Here is a 20,624-nt window from a genome sequence, read left to right on the forward strand (position 1 = left end):
ACCTTTGACCTCCACAGAAAACATTAGGCTTCCTGTACTCAATATGGTACATCTACACACTAAACATGGAGCTGGTCCACCATCCCTTCTTGAGATACCGTGTTAACACGTTTTTCACAATTTGATCTGTTAACCCCAAATGACCTTTGACCTCCACAGAAAACAATAGGCTTCTTGTACTCGGCGTGGTTCATCTACACACTAAACATGAAGTTGGTGTAACATTCCCTTCTTGAGATATCATGTTTACAAGGTTTTCACAATTTGACCCCTGGTGACCCAAAATGACCTTTGACCTCCACGAAAAACAATAGGCTACCTGTACTTAATGTGGTACATCTACACACCAAACATGAAGTTGGTCTAACATTCCCTTCTTGAGATATCGTGTTTACAAGCTGGGCGTCACAAACGCACGCACACGCACATACGCCATCATGAATGCATAGGTTACGATATTCATCGAAACCAATGAAAATAATAATATAAGTTAAACCATTGAAAACACGTTGCAAATTATTTTCTTTCAGTAGGTGCCCTAAAAATTCTCAGCATATTTTCACAAAAATATTTGGTTGGGGGGGGGGGCTGCAGTTTTCCCCTTTGTAACATTAACATAGCTTTTGTAGTTAGAAGTCTATGAAGCCTTCAAAGCAAATAACTTATACTCAGTTGCTTACTTGCTTAACCAGAGTGATTAATAAGTGAAGTGAAGGCCAGTGCGTACAAATGTATCAAAAAAAGTTCGGAACAAAAGTGAAGTCGCAAAAGATAGGGTGTCTGACCGACACTGACAGTATCGTTGACGAGTAGCGCGGGGGGGGGGGGGGTACAAGGCAGCAGAAGACTGAGACACCAGTTGGAGAACACTTTAACCTTCCCAACCATACCATTAAGGACATGTCCCTACAGGGGATTGAATCCTTAGCTAGCCGTCCCGTCCCTAGTACGAATCAGCAGAGGGAGACTGGATACAACGCCTTCGCACCATTCAACCTCATGGGCTCAACATTCAGGAAGGACATGACTAACTTTTCTTGTTCCCCCCCTCCTTCTCCCCTTGTCCCCCCTATCACTCCTCTTCTCATAGCTCTCTTCCATCCTATTTTCTCCACACCCTTCTGTCTTTGTCCTTCTCCAGTTTATTCCCTGCTCCCTTCCCTTAATCCTCATTTTGTCCCTCCACTGTTTATCTCCTACCTCTCCTCTTCCACTGTTTATCTCCTACCTCTCCTCTTCCCCTGTTGGTTTCTTTCTTTCTTCTCTCCATCCCTTGTCTACTAATCCCCTTTTTATCCATCTCTTTGTGTTCACCATGCTCAGTAACCTGTCTGTATTTTGTCCGTGTTTTGTCACTTATGTTACTGTTACTTGTCATTTAGCCTTTGAAGAAGATCCTGCTAGGATCGAAACTTCAGGCCAACTTACCTTTACACAATAAATTAATTGGTTATAAAGACTCGTTAAGTGCCAAGATGTTACTGACAAAGTCACCCTTTTCCACAAAGTCGGCAATCACGATGTTTATTCCAGAAGCTCCAGCCGATTTACCCTTCAAAAAGGACAAGACTCCTTCAGTAGCCTGAACAGCCAGAGTGGTTTCAAGTGAATGTAAAGCATTCTTAGCGATGGTAGTTGGAGTTGGTGTTAAGATACCTTGACATATCCAAAACCTCTCCGTCGGTCGGCCACGTTTATACTTGTCTTCCAAGTGTTCCTGCATGATTTCTACACTGGTCGTGTTTGGCCAGACCGATGGTATCATGTAACCAGGCCAAAGAGAACTTACAGTGTGTGCTATACGATGATGGTAGAATACTAAAACTTGCCATTCTCTGGCCCATAACTGCTTCAAAGTTACATTTTTGATCCCTGCAGATGGAGGACACAGGCGTGTTTCAAACTTTTCAAAAATCATCTTTATCAGGCTAGAATGGTCCTCGTCATCCATCTTGTAAAAGTGATTGAAATCGAGCAAAACTATTTCTTTGGGATGTGTCTGTAACCATAGCATGATTTCCTCCAACCCGCTCTTCACCTTACCGCCGAAGAGACCGTGAACGAAGAATAAGTCCGCCCTGCCATCCCATGTCGAGACCCGGAGGTCAAAGTATCTGATCCCAAGCTCGAGTTGATCCACGAATGACAGATTTTGGGTGACGGACCATTTCCTAACAATCTTTCTTGTAATTGGCCCAAAGATGGTAGCTAGCTTAGCAACCAATTCTGGAGATCCAGGATCAATAGGGGAGACTGCCAAAAGTTGACTGGTGAATGAGTCATGTGATCCTGTTGAAAGTTAAATAATAAATAGGTCAATGTAAACGTTTTATCAATACAGGGATCACTGCTATAGTACATGATCATAGGGACACAAAAGGCAGAGCAAGGGATGTCTAATTCAGTTGATCATGGAAGCAGTATCTTTATCAATATTTACCAAATTAGTCTGCATTTTTTCTGTATTGTCTATGTCTGATCACTAATTAATATTCGCACTTTGTCAGATGACTGTAGCCAGATTGCAGAGAAGCAAAACAGGACGATGGAAGTTATGCCTTCCTACACAAAGTGCTGGATGTTTCTAGAGAATTTAAAACAACAGCTTTTAATTGGTTTTCAAGTAGCAATTTCAACAGGGTGGTACAGTAACTGAGCCATGACATGTTCACACAGCTAACACCATGGTTGGGATCTAATAGACCCTGCCTAATTCTCAAGAACTCAACCATTTCATAGGAAACTTAATTTTTGTGTCCCACAGATTTTAATGTAAAGGCTTTGTTATTTTTTTCACTTGCCAACCTTTGAAGCTTTTGCTTTATTTATTCCTCCTTGGGTGATTTGTACTAGATTCATTGCTTCTAGTTCAATCCAACATGCAGTCTTCAGTTCAAACACAAAATGTTATTTCAAATTATCCTATTATTTTTCATAAGCTCCGATGTCTATGACAGTAAATTTGTTGTAATTAGTTGATAAAAGGTTTACCATACACTAAAGCTTAAATTTATCTTCGCAAGACATCTGCCATGAGTCTTAAACTTATAATGTAGCAGCCTAAAAGGAGTTTTTAGTTTGTTCATCCTCAGAAAAGTATAAACTACCACTGCACTGTGCAACAGAGGTTGACAGATGTTCAATCCATAAAATTCAGTGAACATTTGAGAGAGTAGCCAAAATAACGATCTTTGACAGGAACTTATGCTAAATGCACATTTAATTGGACGCTCTCAGATATGCAAGGAATCAAATGTAACAACATCTCTGGTAGAAAACTTTCAATGTTGATTTTGGATTTCGTTATTTCGGGAATGTAATAAATTCTTACATTTCCTTCACCCCCTAATTATAATGGTGATGCACTTTAATTACTGGGGCAAAGCAGAGGACCATACAACCATGGCTGCCTCATTGCCAACTTACCTGGAATTGCAATGTTTGTTAAAGGCTCGTCATGCAACCTTGAGGGTAGTAGTTCCATCCAATTGGGATGATTAGTGTCCACAGATTTATTTAGAGCCATTTTGTTTCTATACTTTCAACTAGATGATTGCGATTCTATGACAGACTGAAAGTCTCATAACAGACCAGTTATCAGAGCTCCTCTCTGTTGAGATGATACCTGAAACCATCTGTTGGCAGAACAAAAGATGTACCTGATGCAATTTAAATGACCACTTACTTAGAGTTGAAGTACTTAAAGCAATTGATTATAGCTTTTAAACAACAATGGCAACTAAAGGTAAAACAAGGAAAGGGAACCAAGCACACGATAAAGGAGAGATATGTGGGAAATGTGATTATTAGTTAATGAAGATGAAATGGCAGTATTATGTGACATTTGCAAACTGTGGTATCATAAGGCATGTGGCGATATTGGAGATGACTTGTATGAAGCAATTGAGAAGTTTGGTTTCCGGCAAGGATCAAAAGAATTACCATGGCAGTGTAAAATGTGCAAGAGGTATGCGGCCAATATCTTTGATGAAGTAATACAGGTTAAACAAAAACAAGAGAAACTTGAGAAGAAATGTAAAGAAATGGAAAAAAAAATCCAACGATATGGATTAAGCAGATCAAAGAGATGAAAACTAAGATCTCAAAAAGAGAATGAGAGATGAAGGAAGTTAAACGAGTATACAAGCAATGGAAATAAGAAGTGTAGAAAGGGTGCCGGGCAACCAAACAAGATCACAGACAGGATATAATGGAGGTTAGAGAAGTAATAGAAAGAGAAAAAAGGAGAAAAAGAGTAGTGATTGACCAATTAGTAAATGAGGATGATTCAGAGGAGGTGATGAGGAATAAAACTATGGATCTTTTTGAGGTATTAGCTATTCCAAGTGAGGAGATAGACCAAATATCTAAACTGAGGGATAAACCCATGATTTATTGTAGAAGTAAAAAGGTGGAAACTACGCAAGATGTGTTGAGAAAAGCAAGACATGAGAAAGATTTCTCACATGTATACAAACGTCCTGACTTAACTTACAAACAAAGACAAGAAGGACAAAGGCTCAGGCATGAGTTAAAAATGAGATTGGAGAATGGAGAATAGAATATAAAAATTGTGAGAGGGAAACTTGTACAAGTTTTGGATTTGTAAAGCAGGGATGAAGTACTGTATCTCTCCCAATTAGGAGAGAGCAAGAGTTTTTTCGTCAAGCATAAAAAGACGATAACAAATGTAAATATTGTAAATAATGAAGAAAGATTGGAGTTTTTACCTCAGGCTAAACAGTCTGAAGAAGAAATTTTAAAGTGTTTTATGTTAATGCCCGCAGTGTGAATAAAAAGATGGACCTACTCAAAACATATGCATATGTCATGGATTTAGATGTTATAATGGTGACTGAAACATGGTTGAATTAAAAAATATCGGATGGAGAAACAAATATTAGGAACTACCAATGCTTTCAACAAGACAGAGAGAACAAGATTGGAGGAGGCGTGTGTCTATACATAAAGGAAGGTATTCAGGTTGTCAGGATGGAAAATTTGGGATCATATTGAGAAGCATTATGGTACTGTACAAAATCATAAGAAATAAGACTCAGATTGTTTTAGGAGTAATATACGGACCAACGAACTGTGATGTTCAAGAGGAGGAACTGTATATATGCTAAAAAAAGCAAAGGAGTGTAACAGAATCATTATCGCTGGCGATTTTAACTATCGAGATATTGATTGGACATTACTAACAGCTGATACACCAACATCCAGAAATTTTCTTAGTCTGGTACAAGATTGTTTCTGGCAATAACTGGTAAGTGAACCAACAAGAGGAAATAATATTTTGGATTTGGTATTGACAACGGAGGAAGAAATGGTGGAAAGTATGGAAATTGGAGATGAGTTTGGTAGTAGCGATCACAGATATGTTGTATGGAATTGTATCATCACTATGGAAAAAGAGAAAGGTTTAAGCAAAACACAAATTAAAGATTGGAAAAAAGCATATTTGAAGAGGATGAGAGAAGAATATGAGAATAAAGATTGGAATAACATATTGGTAAATATGGAGGTTGAAGAAATGTGGCAACATTTGAAAAATTTTCATGAGAACCAAGTGAAAAGACTAGTTCCTTGTAGAAAACCAAGTATTGCAAACCGGCCTAAATGGATGAACAAACAAATTAAGCATCTAATACAGAAAAAAAGAAAAGCATGGCAAAAATACAAGAAGTTTGGGACCAATGACAATTGGATACAATACAAAGATTTACAAAAACAGGTAAAGAAGGGAATTGAGTGAGCAAAGAGCAATTTTGAAGAGAAAATGGCTGAAAAGATTAAAGAAGACCCCAAAACATTTTATTCATATATTCGATCAAAACAGAAGGTGAAGAGCTAAGTGGAGACGTTAAAAGATGTGAATGGAAGTGTTATAGTTTCAGAAAGAGAAACGACCAAAACCTTGAATGATTTTTCAAAAAGTAGTTGTAAGAGTTGCGGGATATGGGGTTCTTGACAGCAGCTAGCTGTACAACAGGATTATTGGGAATCCCCCTAGTGGTCACGAGGTGTGAAGACAGCTGACCACTGTATTACAAATACAACAGGCTAAAAACAAGAATAAGACTGGCTGTTAGGTATAGAAAATAGTTATATTGCTCGGTCACACATGAAAGTGTGCAACATAAAGAATCTTGGGAAAGTACTCTTTACCGTTACACTATTACACTTGTATCAACAATTAAAACTAAAGATATTGAATATAAACAACTAAAGGTGTCAAGTGGCCACAAGACTAATACATGTATGTGCACATTAATAAAAAAAAAGAGATAGAGCTTATCTGGCGGGCGGGTCTGTATATATAGTCCAGCAGCACGGCACAGCAATGTAGTTGAAGGACTGGTAGACACGGTATTGCAAGGTTTAATAAATGATGAATGTCCGATAACAGGAAATTACGAAATAGAAGGTGAGTAGTAAGAGTTCCGTGGATATACTCCAGTGAAAAAAAGATATGAGTGAGAGTTCCAGGAATACTCCAATAAAATATATATATTCAAAGAAATATTCTTCCCAAGGAGAGCAGGTAAAGTCCAGGTAAAAGATAGGTAGAAGAGTAGGTGACGTCCACGTAAAAGAGTAGGTAAAGTCCAGGTAAAAGATATGTTAAAGAGTAGGTGAAGTACCAGTAAAAGATATGTAAATACAAAATGGCAACTAGCAGCTAGAACACAGCTCTCAGTTCCATTGAATCCAATATAACGATGAAATAATGTTCACAAACGTACAGCAAATCAATAATTAACAATTAAATCCTCCAGTAAGTTATATTTATGTAGATATATTTATGTATTCTTTAAGCACAAGATAGACAACTTCTCTAACTATTTTTATATGTGTGTATACTGTAGTGTACAGACTATGATATCAAGGGTGGCTAATATACAAACAGGCCCTGTTGACTGGCTGACAACCAAACTGCCTCTCTCTCCTAAGACACCTTGGAGGAAGCTCCTAAACCACAGGGTAACAACATGTGACCCTTTTAACACCTCTGATTGGCTATAAACACCCTAGATACCAAGAGTAACACTTAGAACCAATCAGAGCTAAACATACAGACTAAATCTGCATACAAATGCTTACACTAAAACTGAAACAACCAAGACAAGGCATCCCTTATCTAAGAAAAGAAAGTAAGAAGAGAAGATGTTTACTAAAACCAGCAACTTGGCAGAACAAAGAAAGTACTGTTGCCACTGGCTCACTACTAATTATACAGGGGAAAATGAGCACAGGTTGTGGAAGAGAATAGGCGTACCTATTACATAACCACTAGGATGGGAGAGAAGAAGAAACAGAAATAGAGCTATTTACATCCCCGCCCGCTTTATATTGGCTTACACTGCCAATGAAAACTTCTTGCAGCAAAAACCACAAAACAAAATTTAAAAAAATAGAAATGACCGAAACATACAGAATATACTTGTGAAGTATATAACCAACCTGGTGAGGCAATTAGGCCGAAACTAACACAGTTTCCTAACTTCCTAGGACAACAGTCAAACAACTTCTAGCTTGTACATGTAAAAAAAAAATACAGTATCTCCTAAAACAATCGGATCCTCTGGTAAGGATCATACCACAAAGACCGGTAAGTCTTGGTACAAAAATACAAATGAATACACAATAACACAACTTATTTGAAGAAATTAGATGCTCTAGCCTTACTCAAGCCATCTTTTAACCATTGCATAGAAATTACAATGGGGGAAAAATCTTTACTTATTATATTATTGACACATGACTCCTCGGGAGGCAAACCTTTGTTCCTACGTGACCGTCTGAGATACAAAGTGGGATCTACTGATTCTAGGGTGGGAATATCTGGTACTGTGGTGAGCACATTGGGGTGTGTTGGTTCCTGCCCATCAGAAGCGTCGTTTTCATCAGTACTATGGTGGTCTATGCTGTCCTCATCAATGCAGCTGCTGGTACGGTTGGGTATCTGCTGTGGAATTGGTATTCCAAGTAGTGGGGTCACAGGGCTACTACTGGTACCTGTAGGGGCATCGTCCTGGGGATGTGTGTTTGTCTCTTCTGTAGTTACTGGAAGACGGCAAAGTTTCAATGCATTTCGGTGGAGAACCTTTTCCATGCCGTCACCACTTTCTGGTTTCACCCGGTAGATCGGTAGATGTACGTTGGGTTGTCCGGTGACAATGTGTGGCTCTGGGTTCCAAAAATCCACTGTCTTATGCCTGCCGTCAAAATGAAGGCGTTTTACCAGTACACGCTCGCCTCTGGATAAGGGTTGATTTTTCGTCTTTCGATCGTAAAGTTTCTTTTGCACAGCAGATGCCTTCTCCATTTCTTTCTCTGCAAGCGTATGGGCATGGTGGAGTCGTTCCCAGTGATAACTAACCCAGTCAGATGACACTGGTCTCTGGCTGTCTTCAGGTGTCGCCATTTCTAGATCAATGGGTAGCCTTCCATGTCGACCAAACATTAGGTAGAAGGGGGTTTGTTTTGTTGAGGAATGCTGGGTATTATTATAAAGGTATGTAAGTTCTGCGAGATGTGCAGGCCACTGCTTCTTCTTTTCGTCGGATAATGTACGCACCATGTTTATAAGGGTACGGTTGAACCGTTCGCATAAGCCATTTCCAGCTGGGTGGTAGGGTGTAGTTCTGCTTTTGTGAATGTTATACATCTGGCAAAGTTCCTTAATTAACCGGGATTCAAAGTTAGCGCCTTGGTCTGACAGGATTCGTGCTGGGCAACCATACTTCGTGATGAAATGCTGCCAAAGAGCTCTTGCCGTTGTTACTGCAGTTTGATTTCTGGTGGCGACTGCGACTGCTAATTTGGTGAAGTAGTCAGTGATGACTAAGACATTTTCGAAACCATCTGTAGAACGATCAAGCTTTAGAAAGTCAATAGCCACAAGTTCCAGGGGGGCTGACACCTTAATATTAACCAGTGGGGCTCTTGTTGTTGTTGTCGTTGGTTTAGCTAAATTGCAACGTTCGCATTCTGCACAGTACTTCTGGACATCACTCCTTATGTTGGGCCAGTAGAAGCGCTCTTGAATAAGTGCCAGTGTTCTGGTGGCTCCAAAATGTCCTGCTTGGTCGTGTAAACCCTGGAGAACTCTGACCTTCAAACTGGACGGCACCACAAACTGCTTTACTGGGTCTTGGTGACCACTTCTCAGGATCTCTCTATACAGACATCCATCAAGTATCTTTAGGCTGGTCCACTGTTTGAGTAACAATGACACCTCTGTCGAGTCACCATTGTATACGGGGCGTGTCCCAGAATGCACCTGTACATATCTCTTGACTTCAGCTATTGCTGGATCTAGGTCTTGTCTGTTCCTAAAGTCGTCATTAATGCTTGGTGGAGGTTCCTGATTGGTTAATTCCTGCTCTGTCAAAGGAAGCAAACAATCTGTATGCTGCTGAAGGTTGTAGATGATCTCATCGTCTGGTATACTACAAGGGGCTTCTTGAGTCTGAGTCATACGGGACAATGCATCAGCGTTGGTATTTTCTCTGCCTGGTTTGTAAGCAATCTTATAGTGGAAATTCGCAAGTCTTGCTACCCATCTCTGTTCAATGGCTCCAAGGTCTGCTGTAGCTAGAAACTGTAGGGGTTTATGGTCTGTATAAATAACAAATTCAGCGCCAAGTAAGTATGACTTGAACTTTTGAGTTACTGCCCAGGAGATAGCTAGTAGTTCTAACTTGAACGCACTGTAGTTCTGGTCATTCCGTTCTGTTTTTCGGAGACTTCGACTAGCGTAAGCTATTACTCGTTCTTTGTTTTCTTGAACTTGTGTCAATACTGCCCCCAATCCAGTACCACTAGCGTCAGTGTACAGTCTAAAAGGCAGTGAATAGTCTGCATAGGCTAGAATCGGTGGTGAGGACAGTTCCTGTCTTAGGTGGTCAAAGGCATCCTGACATCTGGTGGACCATTCAAAGGCTTTCTTCAGGGGTAGCCCATTCTTTGGTTTAGCTGTGAGCTCGTACAATGGGCCTGCAATCTTTGAGAAATCTTTAATGAATCGCCTGTAGAACCCTGCCATACCCAGAAAGCATCTCACATCTGATACAGAGGTGGGGGTGGGCCAGTCTTTGATGACTGCACACTTTTCTGGTTCTGTAGATATACCCTCTGCCGACACCACATGACCAAGGTAGTGTACTTCCTTCTGCAACAGGTGGCACTTACTTGGTTTAGCCTTCAACCCATGCTTACTTAGTCTGTCCAGGACATTCCCTAGTCTTTGAAGATGTGATGGGAAATCTTCAGAGAAGACGATGATGTCATCTAAATACAGAAGTACAGACTCATAATTCATGTCTCCCAGACATGCCTCCATTAATCGTTGAAAAGTCGCTGGAGCGTTGCATAAACCGAAGGGCATTCTTTGAAATTCAAACAGTCCCATAGGTGTTGTAAAGGCTGTTTTCTGCTGATCTTCGGGGTTCATGGCGACCTGCCAGTAGCCACTCACCAAGTCTAGGGTGGAAAATAATCTGGCATGACCCAACGCATTTAAGGACTCATCAATTCTGGGGAGAGGGTAGGCATCCTTCCTAGTAAGAGCATTTAGTCTGCGATAATCCACACAAATCCTTATCTTTCCATCTTTCTTCCTTACTAACACAGTGGGAGCTGCCCATGGACTGTAGCTTTCTTGGATGACCCCCTTTTCTAGCATCTGTTTGATTTGATCTTTTACTTCCTGGTAAAGTTTGGGCGGAATCATTCTATATTTTTCCCTCACTGGTGGGCTGTCACCTGTTGGAATTTGATGTGTGATAGTAGCTGTACACCCGTAGTCACCATCATCTTTAGCAAAAACTTCTTTGTGGTCATTAAGAAATTTAGCAAGCATAGCCACCTCATCAGGACAAAGAGTTTCAGTGTTGACATTAACAGGTACTGGTAAATCTCCAGGTATTTGAGAGTGAGCGCTTTCATTGACCACTGTAGCATGCTGCTCAGAGATAACAACTTCTACTGTTTGTTGATCAACGTGCACTAAGTTAACTTCTGGAATCTGATTAGGTAATACCTCCACCTCATGTAATTGTGCCAAAACTGAACCTTTCCTGAGCAGGATGTCACTGGTGCTGATGTTGAGAAGTCTAATGTGCACTTTATTGTTAGTAACCGTAGACAATGATTTGGCCACTAAAATATCCTTTGGTAAGTTGTTTTGGTCATCAGGTAGTGGTTCTATTATCCCCTGACCACAAGTTCTTCCTTTCCCTAAATCGCAGTAGCTCTCTATGATTATCTCTTGTCTGGCAGGCAGTGTCACAGATTGGCCCCTGGGAATTGAAACTTTACCTATAATTCCGGATAGATTCTCACTCTCTGTTCCCCCTTCTTCAGCCATCTGTATAAAGTGTAGTACTTCTGCTGATTGAGTGCGCTGATCTTCAGATGAACTAAACTTCTTGTCCTGGCTATTAAAAAGCACCTCTTTGCAAAGCCTTATTGCGTTCATTCCTAATAGGCAGGGAATGCCACTGGCAGCATTCTCAGGAACAAGGAGGGCTATAATATTAATTTCAACTTCAGATATGACTAGCTTCACTTCCACACATCCTGAAAATGGAACAGGTAAATGGTTTGCACCTTTAAGTCTGAGCCAGTGCAGAGGGCCTGATGAACGATGTCTGTCAGCCAAGTGTTCTCTGAAGTATTTTTCTGATATGGTCGTCACTTGTGAGCCGGTGTCGATGATACATGGCATAAGGTGGCCCTCTATTAGAATATTAGTTACCATGTGACCTCCAACGACCTTGTCTCTGATGTCCCTAGTCGGTATGGATGAGCCTAACGAGGCAGAGCATTCCATAGTTTGGCTCACAACTATGGATTGGTCTCGTTTGGGTGAACCGATGTTGTCTGGGGTTGGAAAGGGGTGGCATCTGCAGACAGGTGTGGTGGGGGCCCTCGTCTCCTCCTACAATTCCTGGCAACATGGCCCGAGATGTTGCAGTTTCTACAGATCGGTCGACCATCTTCTGTAAACTGGTCTGAAGCCCTTCTACCACCGGTTGGTCGGATTCTCGGCGTTGCCATGGCAACCATAGACTGCAAGTGCAGCATTTGTTGTTGCATATTGGAGAATGCTGCCTCCATCGTTTTCTGCCATTCTTGGAAGGCTGGGTTTTTGGGCGTTGTACTTTGGACAGATGCAGTGGGGATCCTAACTTGATGAAGGTCAGCTGTGATGACTTCAGCACTGTCCATTCTAATGGCGCCTTCCAGCTCAAGGGCCTCATCTTTGATATCTTTAAAATTGATGTTGCTGTCCTTCCTGACTTCTCTCCGTAGCTCCATCCTGATGGAGTTGCTGGAAATTCCCTCGATGAATCGATCTCTGAGGGTTTTGTCTTTTTCAGGTAGGGATGATGGGTGCTTTAGGATTTGCTGCAAAAGTTCTTCCAGGCATAGGGAATACTGCCTGATGGTCTCATGCCTATGCTGGTTTCTGGCGTAGAAGCGACTCATCAGTGTCGTCAGGGGCTTATTGTCCCCATAAATCTTTCCTAAGTGTTGAAGCACCGCATCAAGGGTTGATCGCTGATCATCCTCTAGAACGAGCACCTCCCTCCGTGCTACACCACCCAGATACCGAAGGGCCAACTCTACTTGTTGGTCCTGGGGGGTCCGCCATGCTTTGAGTGCAGCTTTCAGGCTAGCTTTCCATTCCCCCCAACCAGGGTCATTTTTACTAGTTGGGGTACCCACAAAGGTTGAAATGTGGTGATTAATGGGGATATAAATTGCAGGGAGAGGCTGGTTTCCCGAGCAGTCAGGTGTCACTGAATCAATATTTTCATTCATGGCTATTCTTAATGTTAAACAATTTGTAAGCAAAAATATATAGAAGTATTGAAGAAACCATAAGCAAAATACTGAAATGTGAATAAAATAAGTCTCCTATCAACCAGCCTTATTCAAGTACAACAACATTTGAAATAAATACTATGTAACGACAATTGCTTTTTGGGGGGCAATAATTGAATACCCCACTCGTACTACCAATGTAAGAGTTGCGGGATATGGGGTTCTTGACAGCAGCTAGCTGTACAACAGGATTATTGGGAATCCCCCTAGTGGTCACGAGGTGTGAAGACAGCTGACCACTGTATTACAAATACAACAGGCTAAAAACAAGAATAAGACTGGCTGTTAGGTATAGAAAATAGTTATATTGCTCGGTCACACATGAAAGTGTGCAACATAAAGAATCTTGGGAAAGTACTCTTTACCGTTACACTATTACACTTGTATCAACAATTAAAACTAAAGATATTGAATATAAACAACTAAAGGTGTCAAGTGGCCACAAGACTAATACATGTATGTGCACATTAATAAAAAAAAAGAGATAGAGCTTATCTGGCGGGCGGGTCTGTATATATAGTCCAGCAGCACGGCACAGCAATGTAGTTGAAGGACTGGTAGACACGGTATTGCAAGGTTTAATAAATGATGAATGTCCGATAACAGGAAATTACGAAATAGAAGGTGAGTAGTAAGAGTTCCGTGGATATACTCCAGTGAAAAAAAGATATGAGTGAGAGTTCCAGGAATACTCCAATAAAATATATATATTCAAAGAAATATTCTTCCCAAGGAGAGCAGGTAAAGTCCAGGTAAAAGATAGGTAGAAGAGTAGGTGACGTCCACGTAAAAGAGTAGGTAAAGTCCAGGTAAAAGATATGTTAAAGAGTAGGTGAAGTCCCAGTAAAAGATATGTAAATACAAAATGGCAACTAGCAGCTAGAACACAGCTCTCAGTTCCATTGAATCCAATATAACGATGAAATAATGTTCACAAACGTACAGCAAATCAATAATTAACAATTAAATCCTCCAGTAAGTTATATTTATGTAGATATATTTATGTATTCTTTAAGCACAAGATAGACAACTTCTCTAACTATTTTTATATGTGTGTATACTGTAGTGTACAGACTATGATATCAAGGGTGGCTAATATACAAACAGGCCCTGTTGACTGGCTGACAACCAAACTGCCTCTCTCTCCTAAGACACCTTGGAGGAAGCTCCTAAACCACAGGGTAACAACATGTGACCCTTTTAACACCTCTGATTGGCTATAAACACCCTAGATACCAAGAGTAACACTTAGAACCAATCAGAGCTAAACATACAGACTAAATCTGCATACAAATGCTTACACTAAAACTGAAACAACCAAGACAAGGCATCCCTTATCTAAGAAAAGAAAGTAAGAAGAGAAGATGTTTACTAAAACCAGCAACTTGGCAGAACAAAGAAAGTACTGTTGCCACTGGCTCACTACTAATTATACAGGGGAAAATGAGCACAGGTTGTGGAAGAGAATAGGCGTACCTATTACATAACCACTAGGATGGGAGAGAAGAAGAAACAGAAATAGAGCTATTTACATAGTTACAGAAGAAGATAAGGAGATACCAGAAGTAACACAAATCTTCAAGGAGAAAAAGGAAATGGAACAAGTAAACATAGCCTTTTCCAAAGAAGAAGTTATGCAATATCTAATAAGGAAATTAAAGCTAGGGAAAGCACCAGGTCCAGATGGAGTAAAATCAGATTATTTGAAGGTTCTAGCAGAGAACGTGGCATCACCACTAAGCATAATATTTCAGAAATCTAAACTACCACAAGATTGGAAGACAGCAAATATCACACCATTATTCAAGAAGGGAGATCACTCAGATGTGTCAAACTACCGGCCAGTAAACCTAACACCAATACCAGGAAAAGTTATGGAAATGATGATCAGAGATGCAGTAACCAAGCACCTGGAAGGAAATAATCTCATCCTAAATTCACAACACGGATTTAGGAGAGCGAGATCATGTGTATCAAACATGATAATATATTGGGATAAAATTACTGCATAGATCAAGTCCTTACCAGTAGATGTCGTTTATCTAGATCTACAAAAGGCTTTCGACACAATACCCCATAAAAGGCTTATCAACAAAATAAAAGCTCATGGTATAGAGGGACCAATACTTAAATGGATTGAAAAGGCTAAATAATCGGAAACAAAGAGTTGTTTTAAATGGATACCAATCGACATGGACAAAAGTAACAAATTCTGTAATACAAGGATCAGTCTTGGGTCCGGTTTGTTTCACAATTTACATGAACGACATGGACTTGGATGTTAAATTAGAGATAAGCAAATTTGCAGATGATACAAAGGTCATTTGTCCCATACAAGCTACCAACGATTGGCAAATCTTACAACAGGACCTGGACAACTTAATCAAATGGACTAAAAAGTGGCAGATGAAATTTAATGTTAATAAATGTTCAGTGTTACACTTTGGACATAACAACCCCAAACACCCAGTACCTCATGGATGGAAAGGAATTAGCAACCAAAAATGAAGAAAAGGATCTAGGGATTTTAGTCAATACTAATATGAAATTTAGTAAACAAATAGCATAATCCGTCAAAAAAGCGAATCAAGTAATCGGCATCATCAAGCGAAATTTCTCCAACTTTAACAGAAAGACCATCCTATGTCTGTATAAATCACTGCCTTTCACTGGTACGACCACATCTTGATTTTGGAGTGCAAGTATGGAGGCCATACTTAAAGACCAACTATGGAGACAAATTTTTTTTTGGGGGGGGGGGGGATTTTCCATTAATTTGGGAGTTTACATACCCATATTCAACATGTGTAAAAATAATCTTCGAAAACCTACTATAAGCCATCCAAAAACGACCACGAAAATGGACATTTTGGGTTGTCACGTGACATGTTCCCATTGAATGTCTGAAAACAGAGATTGACCCAAAGGAGCCTCTGGTCACCGTGTGACGTCATGATTGGTACAGTATACCGCGAAATTCAGTCCCTGAAATAGGTACTGTTTATACACAGATAGCGAACAATTGTACTGTATTTGACTTCCAATTTCGAGCGTTTGAAGGCCGATAGCTTAAAACAAGAACACAGGAAGGTAAACAACTAGTTTTAAGACAATTTTAAGCAGAAAATTTAGTAAAATGGGTTATTTTATATGCAAAATTTCCACTCTAATGGAGGCATCGTTTACATAGCGGAGCGTCAATAGGTACGTACGGTACAATGTACTGTAGAACATGCAAGCAGCTTGCCGATTCCGTAATACAATTAGATCGCCATATAACGCAAACTGAACAAAACAATAGACCTAAAAGATGCCTCATGCATGATATGTCACGGGAAAATGGTTTATGTTACTGTCAACGAATTACCCAAAAAACACTAAACATAATCGAACAACTACGAGAAGACGCTGGCCTGAATCGACCAGGGTAGCATATACATGACTAAGCTCCAGCTGAACATAGTACTTACTCGTTTTAATATCCAAAATTACAAACACAGAAAAAGTATCCTGTCAATAAACCAAATTTAGCAGTGAATATTCAAATCCACGTTTCTCGTTCAATCCTGGGCGAAACACTACCGTGACTCTGTGTAATTCCATAGAGTTAGGTCTAGTTGAAACAGGCCTTGACCAGTAACATCATAATCACAAGACAGTCTCTAACGAAATAAAACGTCCGATCGCTATATTGTACCGTTTTATTCCACTCCTTGGACCATGCAGATTCCGGAAAAAACATAATGGACAATATGACACATGTATCACAAACTCAGGATACTGGAATACAACAAATGAAATGGATAAATGCGATGAAATCCTAATATGACTATTTACACATGCTGTGAGCCAACTCACTACATGTACTAACAATGCTACCCTATAGGCACGGTCTATACACGGATCTCAAACAGTAAATATTATACTGTCAATTGCGTGATATAATGTTATATGTAAGAAGGCCAGGGCGTGTTTAAGAGGAGATTTGAAAGGGTCAATTTCACATGAGCTATGTCCGCCACAGCTGTCGAAAGTATATAAGTTTCACAGAATGAGACATTTACAGCATACAGAGGCAGGGTCATGCAAGTGGACTCATGGGCATGAGATACTCCGGGTGCTGAAAAATCTTTCTGTGTGGATCTCACAAAATTGTTCCAAAGTCTTAGGGGTTTACTTCGGTTCTTCTACTCAGAAAGCTAAAAAAGCTGATGCTTTTGTTGGCTGAGGTATAACTGCAACCTCCAACAACACAGAATTGTGGCATTTCGGGGGAAAAGGAGTAACATCGTTGACCTTTTTAGCAGCTCAAGTATACTTTACACACTAAAAGTATTTTTTTGAGTGCGGTATACCAACGATGACGTCACATGGTCACCTGATGTCTTAAGAATGTTTCAGGAATGTCTGAAATAGGTTTCCTAAAAAGCTGACTTTTCTTCCCATTTTTCACGTATTTAACGTCCGATTGGTAAAGATAATTACAGCAATGTAATTGGAGTGAGTTAAGGATTACATACATGCAAAATGGTGGGATTCTATGTTCATCGAAAAGTCTCCATAGTTGGTCTTTAAAGAAAGATATAAATTTAATAAAAGCAGTGCAACGACGCATTACAAAACTTTTTCAAGGCTTGAGGAACAAAAGCTATGAGGTGAGGCATAGAGAGCTGGATCTATTCTCAATGCAAAAAAGACACCTTCGACAAGACTTAATCACAATGTACAACATTATAAACAGGAAATTGATATAGACGTGGAACAAATAATTGAGTTTCTGGAACTATCAACAACATGGGGAAATTTAAAAAAAATAAGGCCAAAACAAGTGAGACTAGAAATAAGAAGAAATTCATATTTTTGCTGAATTCGGAAAGTGTGGAACAAGCTGCCAGATCATGTAATTACAGCAAAGTCATAAACCAGTTTGATACCAGGCTAGCCAGCAACAGGATCTTTAAGGGTCACAAGACCTTAAGAGCCATTCTTCAAGCACCAACGCAGAGAAGAGTGGTGATCCAGGTAAATCCAGGTAAATCTATATAACTGATATTGTGATAATTGAAGAAATGAATATTTTCAATTCTAACAATTTGGTCTCCGAGACACTCTTTCATTTGGTATTTGGCTAATGACACTAATATACCATTATTTAATGCTGCTGCAGTTCAGCACTCACTGTTTAGACAGGCTTGGCAAATCATAACTGTTCATATTCGTATGGTTATGGCGTCTATGTACTTACTAACTACCTGTCTGTCTAATGTACACTAGGCTAAGTATATAACTTAGGCCTAAGCTAATTAAGGCTGTCGTCTGGCAGCAGTTGACCTGGTCGCATGAATTGCCGGCGCTTTTAGCTGACGTGGAATGATTTTAATTACAAATTGTGATGGCAAATCTGAAATCTTTAGGCTTACCACATCTATTTGAATGAAGTACCCTCCATGTCTTGTACTTTGTAATAGACTAGCGCAAAAGGTACGGTCGATATGTAGTGTTGTGTCAGGCAGCATGCATCGTATATCACGTACAGAAGTCCAATACATGGTGTACGATTTCATGCTATGAAAAACAGAATGATATTGCGCAATCAAGTAGACTTTTTTTGTTTACGGAAACTTTCAAAAGTCATTGAAAGCCTTGAAAGGTAAAATGGTCACTAAATTAAGACGTTTCTAGTTTCTGAGTATTGTTGAATTGCCCATTAACATCTCCACAAGAGGCAACAATTTTAGAAAAGAGCTTTTGTTGAACTTGGGAAAATCGAACGTTTGAGAAATTACTCACTTGCCATGTATATGTACAGTACATTGCAATTCAACACTTTTGCATAAATCTGTTACTCTCTCACAAAGAAGATAGGCAACTAGGCAAGTGTGTCACTTTTAAAGAATTTATTTAATTTGTTGATATATTTCTCACTACTATATTCCATCAAATTAACTATGTGGTGGAAAACGATTTATGTAATATATATAGTACGACATTTTAGAATTTTGCAGGAAGTTTGTTGGAATAGCATATTCCATTTTCATAATTGGTTCCGATAGGTACGTGTTGTTGAATGGGTCAGTACAGGCTACGGTATATTTCGGAGACGTATTCTGGCTCAGTAACTAATAAGTTGATGCCGAACTTGAAAAGTTAATGCTGCCCCCTTTCCAAAGTCAAAAGCTCTATGTGGCTTTGGGCATAGGGTAGGAGGCGGGGGAGCTGGTAGGGCTGCAGCCCCCCCCCCCCAACCAATTTTTTGGGTGAAAATTCGGGCAATATGCTTAGAATTTTTCGGGCACCTACTGGAAGAATAATAATTTGCAATGTGTTTTTCAATTTTTTTGGTGAAAATTCGGCAATATGCTGAGAATTATTCGGGCATCTACTGAAAGAATAATAATTTGCAATGTGTTTTTCAATATTTTGGTGAAAATTCGGGCAATATGCCGAGAATTTTTTCGGGCACCTACTGAAAGAATAATAATTTGCATTTTTTTTCCAATTTTTTTTGGTGAAAATTTGGGCAATATGCTGAGAATTTTGCGTGCACCTACCAGTGGCGGAGCGTCCATACACTCAAAGGGGGCGGATGCCCCCCTGACGGACTCAAATGGACTGCTGGCGCCCTTTCAGCTTTTTACCACTTTTTACTTATTCGCGATTATTGACTTTTTAATTGCGCTCTCAAATACCTATTGACATTTGTCACATTTTGTTGGTGCAATTTTCTGACAAATGGCGATGACACCTATTTATTCTTCGTTTATCTGCAAATTAGCAAGGCCCGGCAAGGGTCATTTCCGGCGATCTAGGGAGTAACTTTACTCAAAAAATTTCTGTACGCTCCGCGCCAACCTGTGGTGGTGCTCCGCTTAGATAGTGTCAAAAGCGCCCCTACAGACCATTTTCTCCCCCCCCCCTGACCAATACCCCCTAGCTCCGCCACTGGCACCTAGTGAAAGATGAAGAATTTGCAATGTGTTTTTCAATGGTTAAACTTATATTATTATTATTATCATTATTGTTGTAACGACTTCCCCAATAATTCTAACCAATATGGAAGGGTAATAACACGGAAAATGTTTTTATGTTATTGGCAGGTGATGTAATAACTGATGGATGCCTATATGATATGCACATTAACATGTGGAACGCGCGCGTAGCGCGCGAAAAAATTTTGGTTATATTTTTCGGGCAAGTCGTTACAGCCCCCCCCCCCCCAAATCAAATGAGGCTCCTACGCCTATGTCTTTGGGTCAGTGTAGAGTTCCTTTGTAAAGGAACTCTAGATCCGAGTGTAGGGTACATTTTACACACAAGTCATAATCGGACCTTTATCAAGCCGACCGGGGGCACAGGAATCATGCCCTATCCCCGTTTTTACCATATCCCCCATATATACCACCTTCGTATGTAGGCCCTATAAGAACTTCACAAATTACAGGACGCTAATATCGATATGTGGTGATAATTTATGCGTGCGTGAGTGTGGGGGGGGGGGTTCGCCTCGGGAAACGCCCCAAGTACTGTCATGAAAGCCATGACTGATTTGCAGACCAAATATCGGTGTCCCGCCACAGATTTAAGATCGGAGGAGCGCCATTATTCGTGATGTAGCACCCTATAGCTGTTTTGAAAATTGTGGGGAATGTCTCAATCGTGCATGGTCCCTAGCTAACCCTCTAGGCGGTCGGATGACCTGCAAAATGTAATGAGTTTGAGGAGGG

General features: G+C 40.1%; 1 protein-coding gene across 2 annotated transcripts in view; it reads right to left on the minus strand.

Moving 5' to 3' along the window:
• Positions 1–18,340, minus strand: part of LOC139962119 (tyrosine-protein kinase Fer-like) — a 55,667-nt gene extending 37,327 nt beyond the window's left edge. The window contains exon 1 of one of the 2 annotated variants that reach the window (XM_071962023.1): positions 18,321–18,340. In XM_071962023.1, coding sequence (XP_071818124.1) covers positions 18,321–18,325 — 5 coding nt within the window. In that variant the 5' untranslated portion in view covers positions 18,326–18,340. Of the gene's footprint in view, positions 1–1,428; positions 1,569–18,320 lie in introns of those variants that run through there. The other variant, XM_071962024.1, reaches the window with a different exon arrangement.
• Positions 18,341–20,624: the final 2,284 nt, after the last annotated feature.

Source organism: Apostichopus japonicus, chromosome 20, assembly GCF_037975245.1.
Source record: "Apostichopus japonicus isolate 1M-3 chromosome 20, ASM3797524v1, whole genome shotgun sequence".
Classification (NCBI taxonomy): domain Eukaryota; kingdom Metazoa; phylum Echinodermata; class Holothuroidea; order Aspidochirotida; family Stichopodidae; genus Apostichopus; species Apostichopus japonicus.